At 36.4% G+C, this 25,355-nt stretch overlaps 1 protein-coding gene across 4 annotated transcripts in view; it reads right to left on the bottom strand.

The window, feature by feature from the left end:
• Window positions 1–25,355, bottom strand: part of XRCC4 (X-ray repair cross complementing 4) — a 289,569-nt gene that overhangs the window by 159,671 nt on the left and 104,543 nt on the right. For all 4 annotated transcript variants that reach the window (XM_045393995.2, XM_073993768.1, XM_065546472.2 and 1 more), the window contains one exon: window positions 12,993–13,159. In XM_045393995.2, coding sequence (XP_045249930.2) covers window positions 12,993–13,159 — 167 coding nt within the window. The remainder of the gene's footprint in view (window positions 1–12,992; window positions 13,160–25,355) is intronic.

Raw genomic sequence — 25,355 nt, 5'->3', positions numbered from 1 at the left:
TCCTAGTATTTTTATGCTGTACATAAACACACACACACATATATACCAGTAGTAACATATATGTGTGTACATATACAGACACACACATATATATTTCAGTGAAATTAGAAACACAAATGTCCAAATTAGATACCTTTTATATACACACCCTTAAACTTTCAACAATCTACCTATCTAGAGATGCAAAGAATTCAAACCTCTCATAGGATAAAAAGGAAAATATGGCAATATATTCTCTGGGACCAATTTCAGCAAATTCTTATAGCATAGTCTTTGCCAAGGATGTGAACTCCAGGAAAGCAGAGAGCATGTGTGTTTTACTGGCCATGGTATCCTCAGTGCCCAGCATAGTGTTTAGCATTCTACAGAGGTTTGGTAGGTTCTTATCAGACAAACGAATAAAGTGAGGAAATTAATATGGACATCTTTTTGGTTTATTTGTTTTCCCAGGTTTACTGCTGATTTATTACAAGGCCTCAACAGTGCTTTATTTTTTCTCTTCAACATCCTATTCTGCAGCTTCCTTGGTCCTTTTTGCCCAGAGGCCAAAGAGCCAGGCATTGATATGGCAGGTTTTTGTTTTGTTTTGTGTTTTGTTTTGAGACAGAGTTTCACTCTTGTTGCCCAGGCTGGAGTGCAGTGGCACGATCTCGGCTCACTGCAACCTCCGCCTTCTGGTTTTAAGCAATTCGCCTGCCTCAGCCTCCTGAGTAGCTGGGATGACAGGCGCCCGCCACCATGCCCGGCAAATTTTTGTATTTTTAGTAGAGACAGGGTTTCACCATGTTGGTCAGACTGGTCTCGAACTCCTGAACTCGTGATCCGCCCGCCTCAGCCTCCCAAAGTTCTGGGATTACAGGCATGAGCCACTGCGCCCAGTCTGATGTGGCAGTCTTGAAGTTCTCTTCCTCTTGGTGATGACTCTGGCTTTCTCCTTCTTATAGGTATTCCATATGAACATTACTGGTCCTGTCAGTGTGATGGCCAATTTGAGTTCTTCAGTGTAGCCGTCTCCCTTCTTGGAGGCTGAGGTTCCTAGAGAAGGAGGATAAGCTTCCAGCAGTACTCCTAAAGCTGTTATACATTGGCCTGCAAGGACTCAATGGACTTGTTTCACCTTCTTGGATCAATAGAGAAATCAATGGTCCAGGCCATCTTCTTGTGGATGCTGGCCACCCTTAATTCTTCCAAGCTGAAGCCCCTGCCAGCTTGTACTTGGTGTGAAACCTCATGTGGGACATTTTACTAGGGGCCAATGGGTCCAGATACAAGGCACCGGGCAATGCAGTGGGCTTTGACTTGTCTGGTCTCATGTCTGTGGCTCTTTCTTGCAGGCTGGGTGAACCATGTCGCTATGGGCCACTGCCAGTTCTTATAAAAGTGGAGCTTCAGGATTATGCCATTCCTGCTGGGCACCATGTCTGACTATAGCCCTCCAGCAAAGGAGAAGAGCCAAGGAGAATGGCTAATATTGACATCTTATAAGGAAACAGAAAAACAGTGATTCTGAATATTGCATTTTTTTCACTGATTTAATAGCTATTCACCATTGTATAAGTAATATTTTTCATCTTCAGCTTTTTAAAAAACTGCGTCAAATAATATCAATCTAGCAGTATTCCCTTCATTCAGCAAAGTTCTCTGAGACAGAAGTATATGAAAAGATGTTAGAAAAAAATTGAATATTGAAAAGGAGCTAGCAATATTGATAGTTTATTTTAAGCAAAGATATGTCACTACATTTATATTTCAGATTCAGTGTTATGTAAGCACGATATTCTCATCTTCCTGTAATATTTTCAAAAAAAATAATAAAAAACTTTAAAACATATATTACTGAAATACCTGAGTATATAATAACATACTTCAAACATATACAAAGTAAAAACCAACATGTGAAAACATAAACAAATCTATTACAATTTCTTATATTAAATTTTAGGAATGGTAGCCAATTAGTAATTTATCTGGTTTAAGTCCATATTTAATTTCCATATAAGTCACTTCGATAATTCTTTATTGAAAGATTGTGTACGTTATTAACAATTAACAAGCTAATTCCCAAACCTTTATTAAAATTAACATTTGGTGTGACACATTCAAAGTGAAAATAAATATAAAAATGAAATATCATATAATATTCCTAAAGAATATTGTTCATCTTAAGTAACCAGTATCAGAACTATGCTGTCAAAGGAAACATTTCTGTGACAGGGAAACAAAGTAAATAGAATGAATGTTATCATATGAGTTAACCTTGCTTGGTTTCAGCAAAGTTTTAGGATTTTTTTGCAACCAAACTTCTGATGATCAAACTGGACAACACTTCCTAGAAAAGTGGGGGAGTAGGAGCTAACTGGAGAAAAAGTACTTGTGTGAACAGTTGCATGACATGAATTTACTCTTAATTCTTAATTTTTCAAGACTCAGAGAATGCTATCCTTTTATCCATTAATCAGTAACTAAGAGGTACGTAGTATCATTCCCATCTAATTTTTAATGCCAATCCTCTCCTAGAGCATTATGATGTTACTATGCCTTCCATTACATGCTTCCTGTCAAGCTTATCCCTCAAGAATTAGACAGGAATTATTAGGTGAGAACATTTAGTGGAGAAGAGACATGGGATTCACTGCTAAGTCTGGTGACACTAACAAAAAGCCCATGCACAACTAGATCAGACCACACTAGTTCAAGGATCACATCCAGGCAAATCTCAAATTGGAACAAAATCATAAATAACACCAAACAAGAAAGGTCTAATGATAATTCATCTTTTTTACAATAACTAGGAAAATAGAACAATAATGCTAAATTTAATTAGTAACCTAGCACTGAGGTATCTAAAACCTCGGACAGAAAAAAAAAAATAGTAATTTTTAAAAAAAATTAAAAGGACAAAAAAATTACACAAAAATACTGAATATTCAAAATAAAATATCTCTGGGTGGGAAAACAATATAAGAATAACATTTCAAAACAATAACAAACTAGGAGGAAAAACACAACAATTTCATGCAGAAATAACACCAAAAATGAAACAATAGATTAAATGATAGCTCAAAATAAAATAATAGGTACATAAACGTGAAATATGGTACTTAGACACAGTGCAGTAACCCTTAAATTAATAATCAGTTCCGGCCAAAATTATATCTGGCCCAGGTCAGGGTTGTACGGCAATAGAAAGTCTGAGGAGAGTTGGGAGGACAAAGAAAGCTAAAAAGAACTGGAGAAGCAAGCAGTGGTAAAGAGATTTAATATGCCTTTAAGTACGGAAGAAGATGGTGAACAGCTGTTCCTCATCCTTTCTGACAAGAGAACAAGAGGAAATGGCCTTCAACTATACCGTGAAGGATTCAGATTACCCATAGATGGAAGAAAGAATTTTCTGACTGTGACAGTTCTTAAACAATGTAACGGGCTACCAAGGGGAGATGAAGATATCTCTCGAGGTCTTTTTTTTTTTTTTTTCTTCCATTGCTAGTTTATTTTTATTTTTATTTTTTTTTCAGTATTTTTTTTTAATATTTTTTAAATTCATTTATTATTATTATACTTTAAGTTGTAGGGTACATGTGCATAACGTGCAGGTTTGTTACATATGTATACTTGTGCCATGTTGGTGTGCTGCACCCATCAACTCGTCATTTACATCAGGTATAACTCCCAATGCAATCCCTCCCCCCGCCCCCCTCCCCATGATAGGCCCTGGTGTGTGATGTTCCCCTTCCTGAGTCCAAGTGATCTCATTGTTCAGTTCCCACCTATGAGTGAGAACATGCGGTGTTTGGTTTTCTGTTCTTGTGATAGTTTGCTAAGAATGATGGTTTCCAGCTGCATCCATGTCCCTACAAAGGACACAAACTCATCCTTTTTTATGGCTGCATAGTATTCCATGCTGTATATGTGCCACATTTTCTTAATCCAGTCTGTCACTGATGGACATCTGGGTTGATTCCAAGTCTTTGCTATTGTGAATAGTGCTGCAATAAACATACGTGTGCATGTGTCTTTGTAGCAGCATAATTTATAATCCTTTGGGTATATACCCAGTAATGGGATGGCTGGGTCATATGGTACATCTAGTTCTAGATCCTTGAGGAATCGCCATACTGTTTTCCATAATGGTTGAACTAGTTTACAATCCCACCAACAGTGTAAAAGTGTTCCTATTTCTCCACATCCTCTCCAGCACCTGTTGTTTCCTGACTTTTTAATGATCGCCATTCTAACTGGTGTGAGATGGTATCTCATTGTGGTTTTGATTTGCATTTCTCTGATGGCCAGTGATGATGAGCATTTTTTCATGTGTCTGTTGGCTGTATGAATGTCTTCTTTTGAGAAAAGTCTGTTCATATCCTTTGCCCACTTTTTGATGGGGTTGTTTGTTTTTTTCTTGTAAATTTGTTTGAGTTCTTTGTAGGTTCTGGATATTAGCCCTTTGTCAGATGAGTAGATTGCAAATATTTTCTCCCATTCTGTAGGTTGCCTGTTCACTCTGATGGTAGTTTCTTTTGCTGTGCAGAAGCTCTTTAATTTAATGAGATCCCATTTGTCAATTTTGGCTTTTGCTGCCGTTGCTTTTGGTGTTTTAGACATGAAGTCTTTGCCCATGCCTATACCTAGGTTTTCCTCTAGGATTTTTATGGTATTAGGTCTAACATTTAAGTCTCTAATCCATCTTGAATTAATTTTCGTATAAGGAGTAAGGAAAGGATCCAGTTTCAGCTTTCTACTTATGGCTAGCCAATTTTCCCAGCACCATTTATTAAATAGGGAATCCTTTCCCCATTTCTTGTTTCTCTCAGGTTTGTCAAAGATCAGATGGCTGTAGATGTGTGGTATTATTTCTGAGGACTCTGTTCTGTTCCATTGGTCTATATCTCTGTTTTGGTACCAGTACCATGCTGTTTTGGTTACTGTAGCCTTGTAGTATAGTTTGAAGTCAGGTAGCGTGATGCCTCCAGCTTTGTCCTTTTGACTTAGGATTGTCTTGGAGATGCGGGCTCTTTTTTGGTTCCATATGAACTTTAAAGCAGTTTTTTCCAATTCTGTGAAGAAACTCATTGGTAGTTTGATGGGGATGGCATTGAATCTATAAATTACCTTGGGCAGTATGGCCATTTTCACTATATTGATTCTTCCTATCCATGAGCATGGTATGTTCTTCCATTTGTTTGTGTCCTCTTTTATTTCACTGAGCAGTGGTTTGTAGTTCTCCTTGAAGAGGTCCTTTACATCCCTTGTAAGTTGGATTCCTAGGTATTTTATTCTCTTTGAAGCAATTGTGAATGGAAGTTCATTCCTGATTTGGCTCTCTGTTTGTCTGTTACTGGTGTATAAGAATGCTTGTGATTTTTGCACATTAATTTTGTATCCTGAGACTTTGCTGAAGTTGCTTATCAGCTTAAGGAGATTTTGGGCTGAGACAATGGGGTTTTCTAAATATACAATCATGTCATCTGCAAACAGGGACAATTTGACTTCTTCTTTTCCTAACTGAATACCCTTGATTTCTTTCTCTTGCCTAATTGCCCTAGCCAGAACTTCCAACACTATGTTGAATAGGAGTGGTGAGAGAGGGCATCCCTGTCTTGTGCCAGTTTTCAAAGGGAATTTTTCCAGTTTTTGCCCATTCAGTATGATATTGGCTGTGGGTTTGTCATAAATAGCTCTTATTATTTTGAGGTACGTTCCATCAATACCGAATTTATTGAGCGTTTTTAGCATGAAGGACTGTTGAATTTTGTCAAAAGCCTTTTCTGCATCTATTGAGATAATCATGTGGTTCTTGTCTTTGGTTCTGTTTATATGCTGGATAATGTTTACTGATTTGCGAATGTTGAACCAGCCTTGCATCCCAGGGATGAAGCCCACTTGATCATGGTGGATAAGCTTTTTGATGTGTTGCTGAATGCGGTTTGCCAGTATTTTATTGAGGATTTTTGCATCGATGTTCATCAGGGATATTGGTCTAAAATTCTCTTTTTTTTGTTGTGTCTCTGCCAGGCTTTGGTATCAGGATGATGTTGGCCTCATAAAATGAGTTAGGGAGGATTCCCTCTTTTTCTATTCATTGGAATAGTTTCAGAAGGAATGGTACCAACTCCTCCTTATACCTCTGGTAGAATTCAGCTGTGAATCCATCTGGTCCTGGACTTTTTTTGGTTGGTAGGCTATTAATTATTGCCTCAATTTCAGAGCCTGCTATTGGTCTATTCAGGGATTCAACTTCTTCCTGGTTTAGTCTTGGAAGAGTGTAAGTGTCCAGGAAATTATCCATTTCTTCTAGATTTTCCAGTTTATTTGCATAGAGGTGTTTATAGTATTCTCTGATGGTACTTTGTATTTCTGTGGGGTCGGTGGTGATATCCCCTTTATCATTTTTAATTGCATCGATTTGATTCTTCTCTCTTTTCTTCTTTATTAGTCTTGCTAGTGGTCTGTCAATTTTGTTGATCTTTTCAAAAAACCAACTCCTGGATTCATTGATTTTTTGGAGGGTTTTTTGTGTCTCTATCTCCTTCAGTTCTGCTCTGATCTTAGTTATTTCTTGCCTTCTGCTAGCTTTCGAATGTGTTTGCTCTTGCTTCTCTAGTTCTTTTAATTGCGATGTTAGAGTGTCAATTTTAGATCTTTCCTGCTTTCTCTTGTGGGCATTTAGTGCTATAAATTTCCCTCTACACACTGCTTTAAATGTGTCCCAGAGATTCTGGTATGTTGTATCTTTGTTCTCATTGGTTTCAAAGAACATCTTTATTTCTGCCTTCATTTCGTTATGTACCCAGTAGTCATTCAGGAGCAGGTTGTTCAGTTTCCATGTAGTTGAGCGGTTTTGATTGAGTTTCTTAGTCCTGAGTTCTAGTTTGATTGCACTGTGGTCTGAGAGACAGTTTGTTATAATTTCTGTTCTTATACATTTGCTGAGGAGTGCTTTACTTCCAATTACGTGGTCAATTTTGGAGTAAGTATGATGTGGTGCTGAGAAGAATGTATATTCTGTTGATTTGGGGTGGAGAGTTCTATAGATGTCTATTAGGTCTGCTTGCTGCAGAGATGAGTTCAATTCCTGGATATCCTTTTTAACTTTCTGTCTCGTTGATCTGTCTAATGTTGACAGTGGAGTGTTGAAGTCTCCCATTATTATTGTATGGGAGTCTAAGTCTCTTTGTAAGTCTCTAAGGACTTGCTTTATGAATCTGGGTGCTCCTGTATTGGGTGCATATATATTTAGGATAGTTAGCTCTTCCTGTTGAATTGATCCCTTTACCATTATGTAATGGCCTTCTTTGTCTCTTTTGATCTTTGATGGTTTAAAGTCTGTTTTATCAGAGACTAGTATTGCAACTCCCACTGTTTTTTGTTCTCCATTTGCTTGGTAAATCTTCCTCCATCCCTTTATTTTGAGCCTATGTATGTCTCTGCGTGTGAGATGGGTCTCCTGAATACAGCAGACTGATGGGTCTTGACTCTTTATCCAGTTTGCCAGTCTGTGTCTTTTAATTGGACCATTTAGTCCATTTACATTTAAGGTTAAGATTGTTATGTGTGAACTTGATCCTGCCATTATGATATTAACTGGTTATTTTGCTCGTTAGTTGATGCAGTTTCTTCCTAGCCTCGATGGTCTTTACATTTTGGCATGTTTTTGCCTTGGCTGGTACCGGTTGTTCCTTTCCATGTTTAGTGCTTCCTTCAGGGTCTCTTGTAAGGCAGGCCTGGTGGTGACAAAATCTCTAAGCATTTGCTTATCTGTAAAGGATTTTATTTCTCCTTCACTTATGAAACTTAGTTTGGCTGGATATGAAATTCTGGGTTTAAAATTCTATTCTTTAAGAATGTTGAATATTGGCCCCCACTCTCTTCTGGCTTGGAGAGTTTCTGCCGAGAGATCTGCTGTTAGTCTGATGGGCTTCCCTTTGTGGGTAACCCGACCTTTCTCTCTGGCTGCCCTTAAGATTTTTTCCTTCATTTCAACTTTGGTAAATCTGGCAATTATGTGTCTTGGAGTTGCTCTTCTCGAGGAGTATCTTTGTGGCATTCTCTGTATTTCCTGGATTTGAATGTTGGCCTGCCCTACTAGGTTGGGGAAGTTCTCCTGGATGATATCCTGAAGAGTGTTTTCCAACTTGGTTCCATTTTCCCCCTCACTTTCAGGCACCCCAATCAGACGTAGATTTGGTCTTTTTACATAATCCCATACTTCTTGCAGGCTTTGTTCATTTCTTTTTCTTCTTTTTTCTTTTGGTTTCTCTTCTCGCTTCATTTCATTCATTTGATCCTCAATCGCAGATACTCTTTCTTCCAGTTGATCGAGTCGGTTACTGAAGCTTGTGCATTTGTCACGTATTTCTCGTGTCATGGTTTTCATCTCTTTCATTTCGTTTATGACCTTCTCTGCATTAATTACTCTAGCCATCAATTCTTCCACTTTTTTTTCAAGATTTTTAGTTTCTTTGCGCTGGGTACGTAATTCCTCCTTTAGCTCTGAGAAATTTGATGGACTGAAGCCTTCTTCTCTCATCTCGTCAAAGTCATTCTCCGTCCAGCTTTGATCTGTTGCTGGCGATGAGCTGCGCTCCTTTGCCGGGGGAGATGCGCTCTATTTTTTGAATTTCCAGCTTTTCTGCCCTGCTTTTTCCCCATCTTTGTGGTTTTATCTGCCTCTGGTCTTTGATGATGGTGATGTACTGATGGGGTTTTGGTGTAGGTGTCCTTCCTGTTTGATAGTTTTCCTTCTAACAGTCAGGACCCTCAGCTGTAGGTCTGTTGGAGATTGCTTGAGGTCCACTCCAGACCCTGTTTGCCTGGGTATCAGCAGCAGAGGCTGCAGAAGATAGAATATTTCTGAACAGCGAGTGTACCTGTCTGATTCTTGCTTTGGAAGCTTCCTCTCAGGGGTGTACTCCACCCTGTGAGGTGTGGGGTGTCAGACTGCCCCTAGTGGGGGATGTCTCCCAGTTAGGCTACTCAGGGGTCAGGGACCCACTTGAGCAGGGAGTCTGTCCCTTCTCAGATCTCAACCTCCGTGTTGGGAGATCCACTGCTCTCTTCAAAGCTGTCAGACAGAGTCGTTTGCGTCTGCAGAGGTTTCGGCTGTGTTTGTTATTGCCCTGTCCCCAGAGGTGGAGTCTACAGAGACAGGCAGGTTTCCTTGAGCTGCTGTGAGCTCCACCCAGTTCGAGCTTCCCAGCAGCTTTGTTTACCTACTTAAGCCTCAGCAATGGTGGGCGCCCCTCCCCCAGCCTCACTGCTGCCTTGCCGGTAGATCACAGACTGCTGTGCTAGCAATGAGGGAGGCTCCGTGGGTGTGGGACCCTCCCGGCCAGGTGTGGGATATGATCTCCTGGTGTGCCTGTTTGCTTAAAGCGCAGTATTGGGGTGGGAGTTACCCGATTTTCCAGGTGTTGTGTGTCTCCGTTCCCCTGGCTAGGAAAAGGGATTCCCTTCCCCCTTGCGCTTCCCAGGTGAGGCAATGCCTCGCCCTGCTTCAGCTCTCGCTGGTCGGGCTGCAGCAGCTGACCAGCACCGATCGTCCGGCACTCCCCAGTGAGATGAACCCAGTACCTCAGTTGAAAATGCAGAAATCGCCGGTCTTCTGTGTCGCTCGCGCTGGGAGTTGGAGACTGGAGCTGTTCCTATTCCGCCATCTTGCTCCGCCCCCTCGAGGTCTTTAAAAATCAGACTGAATTCATCTGGATATAATGTGATTCTATCTTGAAGGCAGAGAGATGAACTAGAAGAGCTTTCAAGGTCTTTTATTCTGATGATTCTGTGAGTGTCAACCCAATTCACTGAAAACTGCCTCCAATTATGGGTTTAATAACTATAACTCAGAATAAAGGCAGATAATTTCTAAGCAGAGTTCTGAGTGCAAACAAAACATCTATTCAGTAACATGGAACTTGAGAGTCGTTATTAGTAATTAAGTAGAAAACCCACTAAATAAATATAGCCAGTAACCTAAGGATTTATATACACATCTTAAATGTTTCCTCCTTTATCTCAACTATACAAAATTAATGCAGTGATGCCACTTGTTCAAAATGGAGCCAAGAACACAATTATTAAGTGGTAATTTAAAATAACAGCAAATATATATGTTAAAATTCTATGCATTAAAGCTCACACTTTTTACTTATGCTGTAATTTCTCATTCCTCACTCAAGCCTTGTTTATTCTCCACCATCATCCCAAATGAAAATAGCTTTATAGTTGTTTCTGATTATAATGGTGATACATATTTAAATACTAAAACATATACAAAAAATACTCCCCAAAATTAAAGGAAAATGTAGTCTACCATTCCAGATGTACACTATTAACATTTAATTTTCTTCTTCCAGATACTCTCTATTTAAATATATTTTTGCAAACAATGGGATATTGTTTATATTTGTGGTGATGCACGTCTTACCTTAATATATGATCAACATTTTCCACGTTAATAAACACGTGTACACAACTATTTTATGCTCATATAATATCTTATTGTGTAGTAAATGTATCCCAGACCCATCTACCTTCGCTTCTACAGGAATTCCCATCCCTTACATTGTGTCCTTCCCCACTATTTTAACACCACCCTCCCATCCCTTCATATGTAGTATAGAAGAAATGCTTGGATCATGGACACTGACACAAGAATAATCAGAGGCTTCCCCCAAAACTATTGCCAAGTTTAACATGGCCCCAACGCTAATGATTCTCTACTTTCTATGTCCCCAGTTACCTAACTCCATATGCTCATGTCCTATTTCTAATCTCCCTAAAGACACTTAATTAGAACTACTGCCTTATGGAAGCTAAAGCTGTAAATCCTTTCCAGCATGCAAAGGCTCTAGTGAGGGAACACTAAGAAACTGCTGCTTGGCCATGATCAAGATGTATTTGCAGCTCCTTAAAGTGGTCTCTGTCCTCTGAAAGGAGAGAAAACCAAATTTGGGAAATATTTAAAGCTACTAATCTAAGATCTGGAATACAATAAAGAGACTAGAATCCTCTGGAGTGGACTCTTTCTTCTCAGTACATAGGGCCACCCCAAAGGCACACATCTATAGACCCTGAAGAAGACATCTGACACAGTATTATCAAAAAAAAAAAAAAAAAATAGCTGCATCATAATAAGGCAGGTGACAGGGTACATGGCTGTGCTTTTGATCAAACAGGAAATCTCTTGCCACAACAAGACAAAAGCACTTGCTGGATAGTCCAGAAATAGCAAATCAAGCATCTGTGAGCCACATATAATATGTGCCCCTCGCACACACTGTTACAGCACAGGGTGCATTCATCTCTAATTCCTCATCTTCGTTCCCTGCTGCTTTCAATTCTATGGGAGTGGTGTTGAATACTGATGAGATAATACCTCTTTCAACCTCTGGCAGACATTTTAAAGCAATTTGTTCAAGTACCAAGTACCCAGTCTGCATTTTTGTAGGCAATTTGTGGATCAAATTTCCTATCATCCTGAGGGTATTCTGAGTTTTAAATATAATGGTTTATCACGACCATAGCTCATCTCCTTTAATTTGATTTATTTCACATATTAAATAGAAAATACACCCAAGCTACAGATATAGGTCCAAGAAATGCTTTGTAGTACAGATACCTGATACTTATTCATACCATGACATAGAATTCATCTTTATTCATGAATAAGCAGTAAAGAGAAAAATTAACTTTTTCTGCATGGTTTCCTAATACACAGTTTGGATTTGGTCTCATTTTTATATTATTTATATATAATATATATAATTGGAGATAGAAATTAATTTAGATCTAAGATAGAACAAAACCACTTTCCTAATACAATACATGAAAGTCAAATAACATAGGTGCTAGGAACTTAATTTTACATGTTTTGCATTAGTTAATAAATATAATTGAATGTACAGAAAAATAACCGCTTTTAGTCAGCCCCATTTTCACATACATATATTGACAGTGGTAAAACCTTCACCATTTTTCATATACTTCCACATATACTCACTAATGTCCATATAGAGTAATCACAATGGTTGCACTAAAAATACTCTAAATATGTTGGATAACTGTTCCCATGCTTTAGCGTTATTTAAGCAAAAGATTTAAAAAATCTACTGGATGTACTAATAATTATTATCATTATTATATATATATTCCACATAATGATTTCAGACATCATTTTCTTTCTCACTATATATATGTGTGTGCATACACATACATATATATATACTATATGTGCACATACACACACATATATATATTATATATGACTCAGTGAGGATATAAATGTTCATCACATGCATTTTATTTCCTTCAAACATCTTATAGAGAATAGAATAATAAAGGTTACACATTGGGCCGGCCTAGATTACATTTAGTTGAGAAAGTTCATAATTTAAAAAAAAATTATTTTTTTCTTCCTCATTTAAAAACAGGAAAAGCCAGAAAAATAAAAGGCTTCCAAATGTCTTGTCCAGTAGCCACAATCAGCTCATCCTTTAAAAATGCTTATAGTATGAATTTTCAATAAATCAGGAGAAATAAGTCTCTATTGGGAGCCAAAACATTATCACTTGAAATAGGTGCCACTCACTGATTCCAAATAAGAAATCAATTATGTTTATTTTATTTCATGTCTCTTTTTAATTCATTATTAATCCTATAATTTGAGCTGAATTAATCTTTATAAATAGTTACTACCTAAGTTATTTATTAGTATTAATGGGTATTGATCTTCAATGCCCAATTGCTCCCTATTGTTTATAAGTTTGCTGGTGCCACCACATACTAATGACATAAAAGTGTTAATGTACTTCTATAATATACAATATTGACTAATAATTTTGTTTAATCATATTCAGTTAAGCTAAACTTAATGACAAATTTTGTATGAAATATATGCTAATCTACATATGTTGGAAATTTACAAATCATTAACTTAAAGCTATAACAATATGACAAGGGCTCCGTATTTTTATACCACAAGCAAACTGTGTACACACCGTCCTTGAACATCATTCCAATCTCTCAGAAGCCTTTCATTTTCTTTCTGCAGGTGCTCATTTTTGGCTTCATTTTCTGCGATGGTGTCCAAGCAATAACAAATAAGTTCTCTAATGACTTCAGCTGGGTTTTCAACTTTCTCTAGGTTGAAGGAACCAAGTCTGAACTAAAATAAAACAAAAACATGTTTAATTTGAGGAAAATATCAAGATTGAGCAGCATCGTTTTAAGCATACACAATTTCTTCTGAGAAGAAAAAAGTGTAAGAAAGATTTAAATACAATGCATTTACCAGATATACAAACAGTGAGCAAAAAAACTGGGCTACAACCTAAAGTTTCTTACTTTATCATATAAATCAACATATAGCCCAGGACTAATTTTTGTAAGTGGTAAGTCACTCTCCCATCTCCTAGCAGAAAAGAAAGCAACATAAATACTGTATAAGCATACTACCATCTGTTTGCTAAAGCCTAATTTTAAGTCTTTCTGCTCAGAATAAGAAAAGGAATTATATATGAGAATTTTAAACTCTAATTTCTATTCACACAAATGCTAAAATGGAATAACTGACCTTTTATTGAAGAAAGCTCAAAATTTTGTTATAGCTAAGAGAAAGGTAGAGTTTTAGGAAACCAGTAGCTACACAATAATTAACTCTTTTATCTAAAGACAATAATGTATTACCATAAATTGCCAATAATAAAGTTAAGTGTCAAGCTTTAGTACTTCTGCATAAAAGTAAGAATCTTAAAAATACCTTAATTCCTCTATTAGGGTACACTTTAAAATAAAATAATAGTTTTAGTTACACTTATGGAATTCTGAAGGAAACACAGGTATTCCCCCATTTGGCTGATAAGGATGCTGAAGCACAATGATTAGTAATAATGATTATAATTATCCTGAAAATTAAAATTATTATAACAGATAACAAATTATGATGATGATTACTATGCAGTTACCATATCTTTTGGTTGAAATATAGCTCAAGCGTAGCAAAAATATAAACTAGGATACATCTTCACCGTAAAAGAACTATTATCATATCCATATTATATACCAGTAAACTCAGATTCAGAGTAGTTATGCAAGCTATTGAAGGGGTAAAGTCAAGATTCTGCTATGCTATGCTGTTGTGCTGCTTCTTGGTAAGAGAGTGTCCCAACTAGACAAAAAGTAGGGGAAGAATTAGGTTCAGAACCTACACATAATTCCAAAGAAAGATGCTAGTAGTACTGAGTCTGTAGAAGAAGAGTAAAATGAGAATTTTTGTTTTGTTTTGGGTTTTTGTTTTTTGCCTCCAAGATCGCAAATTTCTATTATGCATTTATCTGATAAGAAGATTTCCGAAAGGTATTGCTTTTAAAAGAATATTTCTATAAATATGTTACACACAGGTTAAGAAATATTTAAGATGGTTGAGGATTCTGAGACAAATCTTTATTAGACAATTTACAAATAAAAGCAGACTTCACTAAAGTAGACATCCACTGTGAAACTGCATTCGTACAGTTTGATAAAGCAGTTGCAGTTTTCTCATGCAATGAAATGTTCATTCAACAGGCACATAAGCTTAAATAAGAAAGTTTTACCTATATAAACAATAAATAAATTGAAAGCAAATTTGAACAGTTACATTTTGAAGCTTCTCTGAGTGTAAATATACACACAAAGTTAAAGAAATATGTCACCTGGCCAGCTGTAGTAGCTCATGCCTGTAATCCCAACACTTTAGGAGGCCAAGGTGGGTGGATCACCTCAGATCAGGAGTTTGAAACCCGCCTGGCCAACATGGTGAAACCCCTTCTCTACTAAAAATCCAAAAATTAGCCAGGCATGGTGGTGCACGCCTATAAGCCCAGCTACTCAGGAGGCTGAGATATGAGTATCACTTGAACCGAGATCATGCCGCTGAACTCTAGCCCGGGCGACACATCAAGACTCAGTCTCAAAAACAACAACAATAACAACAACAAAGGTAAAAATGTCACCTACAGAATATTAATGTTTTGAGTTGATACAAAGCAGGAGAAAAAAAAAATAAGCTTACTTTATTTTAGCCAATAGGTTACACTAGCAAAACACAAACCCACAAAGTGGTTTCGTATTCTTTCATTATAACAATTTTCAGGTAGGTTGGAGAGAAGTGGACATTTTTGGAAAGAAAAAGTTTTTTTAACACTTGAAAAGTTTCAAAATGCCAAAAGGACAAAGAATTCATCCCACACTTTGATCCTGAAATAAAATAATCAGTAAAATACAAATGAAGAGATAAACACAAGTCCAGCCCTCTACACTTCTATCTCAGATGACAAAGAAAGGACTAATTTTAAATCACTAATAACAACTTCTTTCAAAATATCACTCAAATATACTGATGAAAACTTCCAAAACCCTCTTAGATCTTTTTGCAGCTACTTAGTGTAAAATAAACATGAAATGTCATTTCTTCTTAAAAGTACACAACTATTTTTATTATATCTAATTTCTAATTATTGTCACCAGTTTCTAGTCCTTCAATAGATAAGGACATCTGTTATTCTACACAATAAAAATAAACTAAAAGTATCTAGAAATTTAATGAAAGAAAAGGATTTTACTTGAAATACTCAGATTAATTTTTTTAAATTCTCAAAAGTATGAGCATTTGGCTTATATATACACATGGTTCATAGCCAGGAGCAGGAAGCACTCTTTCACCCTCACTGCTGCTGTTCTAGCCTATGCACATTATTACAGATGCAAGGGGCCACATGCCTAGATGCAATGGACTTCAAAAAGGGCCTCATATCAGGCTGAATGAGTTGAGAAGTATAAAATATTTATGTGTTCTACCTCTACATCCAGTCCACCTTTATTCTGTCCCACAACAAAAGAAAAGCAGCAATTTAAGTATCATTTTAACGCCAGCAAATTAGCACAAAACCTATATTGTACTGTTGTGTCAATTTTTAAATTTTTCACTCCAGTTTCTAGTTTGACATATAAGGTTACTGTCACCGCTATTCTTTAGTTATTATTCTGTCACTTCAAAATAACCTACAGTATAAAACCATGACTTCAAATGGTACAGCAGAGTCAGAAAGCACATATTAAAGACATTTTGAGAGCATGTCTCTTCTGTTAGAAATTAAGAGTTTTTTTGTAGTTAGTTCTCAATTTTATCAATAATTCAGAGTACACAGATCTGTGTTAAGAACCTCAATCTATAATCTAAGAGTTTAAGCTATGTCTGCATTTCTCTATGTAAAGAAGGGCAATTGACTTTTAAAATATTGATAATCGGCCAGGTGTGGTGGCTCAAGCTTGTAATCCTAGCACTTTGGGAGGCCAAGGTGGGTGGATTTTTGCCTGAGCTTAAGAGTTCGAGACCAGCCTGGGCAACACCGTGAAACCCTGTCTCTACTAAAATATAAAAAAAATTAGCGGGGTGTGGCGGCGTGCGTCTGTAGTCCCAGCTACTCAGGAGGCTGAGGAAAGAGAATTGCTTAAAGCCAGGAGGCAGAGGTTGCAGTGAGCCGAGATCGCGCCACTGCACTCCAGCCTGGCGACAGCATGAGACTCTATCTCAAAAAAAAAAAAATATATATATATATATGTGTGTGTGTGTGTGTGTGTGTGTATGATCAGAGTAAGTTTCACTAGTTGACTCTTAATGGTTATCATTCTAAGTGATGAAATAAATACTTTAGCTTTTTAAATTTAATCCGCATTAAAAATTATCAATTTCAGAAAACTTACACATTTTCTTTAGCCAGGGGTTTGCTTATTCTGGATATCTTTCTGTCAACTCTTCAAGTCCAAGATTAAATCACTTATCATCACCTCAAGCCCAGGCCAAGTTCTTTTTAACTAAGTTAGCCTATGTATTAGTCGGTTTTCTAAACACTGCTGATAAAGACACACCTGAGACTGGGAAGAAAAAGAGGTTTAATGTACTTATAGTTCCACATGCACTTACATGAGTGAGGCTGGGGGGACCTCAAAAATCATGGTGGAAGGCAAGGAGGAGCAAGTTACGTCTTACATGGATGACAGCAGGCAAAAACAGAGCTTACGCAGGGAAACTTCTGTTTTTTGGGTTTTTTGAGACAGCGTTTCACTCTGTTGCCTAGGCTAGAGTGCAGTGGCACGATCTTGGCTCACTACAACCTCCGCCTCCTGGGTTCAAGTGATTCTCCTGCCTCAGCCTCCTGAATAGCTGGCATTACAGGGGTGGATCACCACACCTAGCTAATTTTTGTATTTTTAGTAGAGATGGGGTTTCACCATGTTGGTCAGGCTAGTCTCGAACTCCTGACCTGGTCATCTGCCCACCTTGGCCTCCCAAAGTGCTGAGATTACAGGCGTGGGCCACTGTGCCCAGCCACTCCTGTTTTTAAAACCATCAGCTCTTGTGAAACTCATTCACTATCACAAGAACAATGCAGGAAAGACCTGCCCCTGTAATTCAATCACCTCCCACCAGGTTCCTCCCATGACACGTGGGAACTGTGGGAGTTACCATTCAAGATGAGATTTGGATGGAGACACAGCCAAACCATATCAGCCTACATTGGCCTCTCTAGTCTTAATATTTCAGTCTCATACAATGTATTACTCAGTTGTATCCTGCTTATATTTTTCTTTGGTTGTTTCAGAAATGCAGTCTTTCCCTTTAGGTTTGAAGCTTTTTGAGATGTGGGACCCTCTTTTCTATTTCTTCCATAGCCTCCAAAATATCTTTCAAAGCTCTGGCCCATACTAAGTGTTGGATAAAATTTTGATTATTTATTGGAATAATCCTCATTAAGAAACTATAACTATAATGGGATAGGTAAGGGATTTGGGCAGTGATTCTGTCCAAATTAAGAAATAGAGACCAGACAGGGTTATTTATTGATATATTTATAAACATGACAGCTGTTTAAAGACATGACAGGGCTATTTATTGAGTAGTATAATTTAAACAAAAAGGGCAGTTAATTGCTTACTAGCACTTAATACTATCATAATATATAGATTTGAAAAGAATTAAAACAGATGTTTTTTAAAGAATGTATAGTTATATACTCAGTTTTCAGGTTCTTTTAAATGACCACACAAATAAAAGAATATACAGTATCAGTAAAGCACATAAAATAAATACTATGAGTAACATTAATTCCTAGAGAGTTATTTGTGGCCATTCTAAGTGTTTCTGAGGACAGGAGATTATCAAGGTGAGATTTGATATCCTGTTTAAAATATATCCACTAAAGGGTTTCAGTTTCAATATATTATCAAAGTAGACTAAATAAACTTGAAGAATTAATCTTCATTACTATCCTGGGAACCAAGATGTAGAACTAAAGGAAAATGAAAAATAAAGGTATCTTGATGTTATTACTAGGCGAATAACGACCAGATAGAATCTCATTTTGTTGCAGTGAGTGCTTTTAAATTTATTCACATCAGAGAAAAGCTTAGCTGTAACTAGATATGTGTATACTAAAAACAGTAGTCTGTCCATTACAGTTTATAATGCAGAATACTGTCTATCATACATATATACACAGTTGCATATATATAGTTGTGATCGTTATAAAATTCTAGTAATATAGGAAATTAATCAAGATATGTTTTAAAAAAGGTGACTGAACTGTATTACCTTGACCTAGTTATGCTCATGATCAACTACAAGTTGGTCAACTTTTTGTTGTAGTTTTGAATCAACCACATGTGTCCTAAGGCTTTATATCCTGAACTCTTCAGTTTAGTGGCTTTCTGAAATTTCTATTCTATTCTATTCTATTCTATTCTATTCTATTCTATTCTATTCTATTCTATTCTATTCTATTCTATTCTATTCTATCTATTCTATTTTGACAGATTCGCACTCTGTCACCCAGGCTGGAGTGCACCAGCATGATCTTGGCTCATTGCAACCTCTGCCTCCTGTGTTCAAGTGATTCTCCTGCCTCAGCATCCCGAGTAGCTGGGATTACAGGCGCCTACCACCATTCCTGACTACTTTTTGGTATTTTTAGTAGAGACAGAGTTTCACTGTTTGGCTAGGCTGGTCTCGAACTCCTGAGCTAAAGTGATATGCCTGCCTTGGCTTCCCAAAGTGCTGAGATTAGAGATGTGAGCCACAGAGTATGGCCTGAAATGTTTCTTCTAGATTTAAATAAAGAACATCACAAATGCACCTTCTAAAAGGGACAGTAACATATCTCAGTCGGGAACTGCTCACACTGATCTTAAAAGGTAACTGGAACTGAGAAAAGGATACTGATAAGGACTCCTTCTAAAAAGATAAGAAAACTATATTTGTAAAACTACTAATCTCATCTTTCCAACTACAACATATTATTGCCCAAATTTCTTAGAACTCATAAAAAATGCTAAAACATCTCAGGCTGATCATATACTCAAGCAAGGCTCCATGTATTTTGGATCTCACAGGTTCTTAAAATTAAAATGCAATAATCTAGGGGTGAAAAGTATGCCACATTGTAATTATTGTGCTATACAAATTATAAGCATTTTACGGTTAGGTTATATGATTTAATATTTCAAGTGTGTCATCTAAGAATTGTTATTTAGGTCTTAATAATTGCAAAAGTCATAGTGGGAATCAGAGAGTTCTTGAGAGCAAAAAAGAAAAAAACTCCATAAAAGTCTACATAGTACAGAAATCTCAGAAGTTACTTTACATTGAAGGGCTATAAATATTCACGCTATTACTGTCTTAAATAGAGGTGATGAGTCTTTTGGTTCATGGACAATATAGTTACATTTAGGGTACATATCCTGGCCTAATTAGTTGTTAGAATTAAAAATGAAACATTTTATTGTATATGGACTCAATCAGCTAGAAAACTTTCCCTATAATAATTGATTGGTCAGAGGGAGAGGGCAGGGGATGCCTATTATTTGCTTTATTTTTGGTATTAGGTGCTGATGAAGAAATGTAGATTTGTATTCCTTCTATACAGAATCTTGGATTCCCTGACACTCTTCCAGATCTCATCACATCTTTTCAGTAGGTTTCTCTATCATCTACTCAGAAGTAAAACAGTATTGTTTCCTGGAACAATTCCTTGACCCTCTTCTTATTTAACTCTACAGAGGTTGATAGGGTTATTCACAATCACAGCTTCCATTATTAAAAATAAGCTGAAAACTGCCAAATCTGTATCTCCAGGTGGGGCCTCCTCTCACTCAGTTCACATGAGATCTGCTTTTTTAAAGGGATCTGGGACCTCCCCCTTCTCTCTCTCACGCCCACACTCTTGCCATGTGACGTGCCAGTTCTCTGTCATCTTCTGCCATGACTGGAAGCTTCCTGAGGCCCTCGGCAGGAACAAACACTGGCACCATGCTTCCTGTACAGCCTGCAGAACCATGAGCCAATTAAACCTCTTTTCTTTATAAAGCACCTATTGTCATGAACTTCTTTACAGCGACACAAGAATATACTAACACAGAGGGCAATTCTCTTTACTTAAAATCCATTGGTTTGAATATTAATTTCATCCAAAAACACCCTCACAAAAACACTCAGAATGCCTGATCACACATCTGGGCACCATGGCCCTGCCAAGCTGACATATAAAATTAACCATCATAGCCAAAAAGAAACTGAGGCCTTCATTCCAACAGGCTACAAGGAACTCAACTGTGCCTGTACCCCACTGAGCTTGAAGGCAGATCCTTCACCTTGAGATGAGACCACAGCCCCCGGACAATGCCTTAATTGCAGCTTTTAGATGAGTCCTAGCAATGTCATACCTGGACTCCTGACCCACAGAAACAGTGAGATTAATAAACGTATATGGTTTTAAGCTGCTAAATTTGTGGTAATGTGTTATTCAATAATAAATAATGAATATAAATATGCTTTAATTTTACCAATCTAAACAAAACAAAAAACATCCTTAATCCCATATCCCTCTAGTTGCTATTGTCCATTTTCCTGCTCCTGTCATAGCAAAACTTCTCCAAAAATGTATCTATTATCTGTCCTCTTCAATACAGTAGTCACTAGTCACACGTGACTATTTAAATTTAAATTTAATGAAATTAAAAAGAAAGTTTCTCAGTCACACAAGTCACATTTTAGTGTTCAACAGCCACATACAGGTAGTGGTTGCTGTACTGGGCAGTACAGATACATCCAAAAACAGATAGATACAGAATCTACCATCTCATTGTTTTTATCATCCCAGAAACTTCTGTAGATTAATGTTGATTTATTTCTTGAATTTATGACATCCTATTCTCTCTTGAAATACTCTCCAATGGACAGCAGTCTGGCCTGTGACAACCGTGCCAGTCTCATCTCTTACCATTCTCCCTGCCTTTGCTGTGCCCCAGCCACTTGCCTTCTTTCTATGCTTGAATAGGTCAAAATACTCCTGAATGTGGTAGACAGAATGATGTTCCCCCAAAAATGTCTACAACCTAATTCTTGAAACTTGGGATGTTACCTTCCACAGCAAAGTGGGACTCTGTAGATGTGATTAAGGTTATAATCTTTGGATGAGAGATTATCCTTCCTTATTTTCTGGGTGAACCCAATGTATTCACGTAAATACTTAAAATTAGAGAAATGTTCCTGGCTGCAGTCAGAGGGACAAGTGGTGAAGATACACACAGAGAGATATAAAATCGTTATCCTTAAAAATGGAAGAAGTGGGCCATGAGCCAAAAAATGTATGTGGTTTCCAGAAACAGGGAAAGACAAGGCAATGGGTTCTCCTGTAGAGCCTCCAGAAAGGAACGCAACCTTACTGACACTTTGAGTTTTGCTAGGTGAGACCTATATTGAACTTTTATCCCACAGAAGTAAAATATATATTTATGTTATGTTTGGTAAATTTATGTTGTTTTGAGGCACTAAGTTTGTGGCAATTTGCTACTATAGCAATTGAAAAGGAACACACCGAATCAGGGTCTGTGGGAAGCTGAATAGTAGTCCCCCTTCCCCATGTCTGTGTTGTTGTAATCTCCAGAACTTGTGAATATTACCTTATGTGGCAAAAAGGACTTTAGGGATGTGATTAGCTTAAAGATCTTGAGATAGGTAGAGAGAGTATCATTAATTAGCCAGGTGGGTCCAATGTAATCACAAGGGTCCTTACAAGAGAAAAGAAAGAGATCACAGTAAGAAGGTGATGTGAGAACAAAGCAGAAACTGGGAGTGATGTAGTCACAAGTTCAGGAATGCTGAAAGCCTCAAGGAGCCGGATGGGACAAGGAAACCACTAAGTGTGTGCTACTTTGTTTCACCTTTAACAAAATACTAATAGAGGGTCTTTGCAGATCCTTCCAAGAATGTTCTCCCCAAAATACACATGACTTTCTCCTTTATTCAATTCTCTGCTCAATATTACCTTTCTAGAGATTTTTCCTTGGCTTCCTTAACTAGGATATAATCATTCTAGAATTTTCACAACAGTCCTGAAAAGAAATGCCAATAGTACAAGTATTGAGAAACAATATTTTATAAATCTTCATAAAAGTTGTGATTATGTGAAATTATCTAATTTATAAATGTTTACTGTTTCCTTTCCCCACTCCAAGCATAAGTTCTATGCTCATACTAAGAGTTCAGAAATTGCCAATGAAGTGAATTAATACTTTGTCATACATGTTGCAAGTATTTTTTTGGTTTGGCAATGTTACTTGTGGAGCATATACATTTTAAAGTAATCAAGTCTAAAATAGTTACCTCTTAAGGTCTTTGCCTATCAAAGAAAGTGATTATTCACCTATATTTTCATTTTTAAATTTTTCTCTCCAAATATCTAACCATTATTTCTTCACCAGTTATTTAGCAATCTATTCTCTCCTTACTCATATGAAATACCATTATTAGAAATTAAGTATTTATGTATATTTAAGTATGTTCTTGAGCTTGCTATTCAGTCTCATTAGTTTCTATCCATTTACCAATAACATGCTCCTTTAATTATTATAGCTTTATACTATGTTTTATTATTAAGAACTATAAGCTCCATCTCATAATTCTTTTTTTCAAACATTCATCATCTAGTTTTACCAAGAACATCCCATGAAATTCTGACTATGAATTTCAGACAAATTCAAACCAAAATAAACAAAATACAGCAACTTAAAGAAAAATGCTGGTTTCACATGTGTATACTTATCAACAAACTCATTAAGTTATATATATATAAAAAAATACATACAGTTTTTTTGTATGTCAATCATACCTCAGTAAAGTGTTTTTTTTTTTTTTTTTTTTAAATGCTGGGCATGTGGTTTGGAACTACACTAATTTTCAAATTATTGTGAATTTCTTTCCAAAATGAAATACAAAGTAATACTGAATTTCCCCCATTTAGGACCATCATATTTTTTCATCTAATCAAGATGCCCATATTTATGTCCTTTGGTTATGTTTTCCATTGTTTACTTTTGAATCAGACTTCCTATACTATAGCTGATAACACTATTAAATAATCTGTAAATAGAAATATAAATGCAAGTGCCTACTCAGTCTTTTATTATTCTTTTTTATCCCTTGGTCATATCAAAACAATTACAGTATATGGGAACCTTAGCAATCTCTACGTTAGAATCCCAGTATTGACCTCGATTTGTAGTGGAATCCTGAATAAACAACTCTAAACTTTGTATTCAGACTAATAATTTATCAATAGGAAACTTGTGAACAATATCTAAAGATGGTTGGTGAAGGATTTTGCAAACAAACCACAACAAAAATAACATCTAAGGGTAAACTCTCGAGTCAGTTTAAATTTGATTTGTCTTTTTAAAATGGTTGATTACTTTAACACAGTAGCATTCCAGAGTGCCTATGAAAGAGAAAAATCTAACTGGGGCTGGGATCACTGTTTGCTGTTGCGTAGATTCTGTTGCTCATAGAAACAGTGAGTAAGCAAATATTGGCCAGAAGTTATAATATGATAAAATATCATGCTATGGGATACTCAGAAACTATAACTTAATTGAACATAGTGTAAAATACTTTGAGTAATTTTTTTCTGAATGTAAACCAGTTTTCCCTGTTTAGTAACAACTAGTCAGGTCTCTCATAACATTGTCCAGAAAAATTAAATTAAAACAGTAAAAATTTTTTTCCTGATTATAAAATCCCAGTTCCTTCTCATTTAAAAATGTCAGATATTTAAGCCAATCTCCACCACCCCTCCCGCCATGCAAATCACTGAACTAAACTTATTTGATGAAATAGCATGACTGGTTAAAAGGCATTATTACACTGACATTAAAAATTTGAAACAAAAATTTTCATAAAAACTTACTGTGTTAACTATAAGGCCATTATTATTTAATCATAAATGAATAAACTCAAAACTAGTGATCTTTCAAAAATCATAAAAATAACAAGTATTTAAAAATTCCTAAAAAAAAAAATATCAAATTTTAGTATGTTAATTTTATGTTTGGTTTATTATTTCTAAGAAATTTTTCAAACCTTAATAATTGTCTTTCTAAACAATGGATTAAAAATTCTGCCAAATGTTTTCATTCAAAAATATTTATTAAAATTTTTTTTAAAACTTTACTTATGATTTAATGCCAAATTTCTAAAAATACATTTCAATTCAAAATATTTGCATGAAAAACTTGTAATATTTACTTTGCTATATAATCTTATTTACCTAGAGACAAGATAAAAACAAATTATTGGTCTAAAAAACAATTTAAAGTCTTCAAGGTGTTTTTTAATAAGAAAATTGCCCATAAGGTAGTTAGCATCTATTAGCATCTTTTTAACATCTTTTTAATGAGACCGGGAGAAGCTGGGGAGTATGACGGACGGTAACCATGCATTTAATTGAATTTTCTTGCCAAAAAAAAAGTAATGAAAAGTTAACAATGAGGTAGTTCCAGTTCAGGTAATGGCAAAGTAAGCTGTATTACACTAACTCTTGTAAAGATAACAATTATAAACTCTGTACCAAACAAAACAAACAAACAAAAATCAACAGCAAAAACACTATTTCAAGAGACTGGAAAACCACCAAAAGCAGACAGAAACTGGCAGAAACTCAAACAGGACTGAATCCATGTTTACATGGCTTTTCCCGAGAGGACATGCTCTAGTCCACATAATGAGCGCTAGAGCTTAGGTAGAAACCACATTTACAGGCTTGATGTGCCGCACACACACACACACACACACACACACAAATAAATGAAAAATAGGAGACAAAATCTAAGATGGGATCATTACAGGAAGCTTAAAATTGACACCGTAGAGTTAGAGGAGACAGAATCACACACATAAAAAAAGGAACTGATGCATTTTATACCATGTCTAAGTACTGAGAGAAGACTAATACATCTGTCAAGAGAATTTGGATATAATGTAGATTGATATA

The sequence above is a fragment of the Macaca fascicularis genome, chromosome 6, assembly GCF_037993035.2.
Source record: "Macaca fascicularis isolate 582-1 chromosome 6, T2T-MFA8v1.1".
NCBI lineage: Eukaryota > Metazoa > Chordata > Mammalia > Primates > Cercopithecidae > Macaca > Macaca fascicularis.
This window is presented reverse-complemented; position numbering and strand designations above follow the sequence as displayed.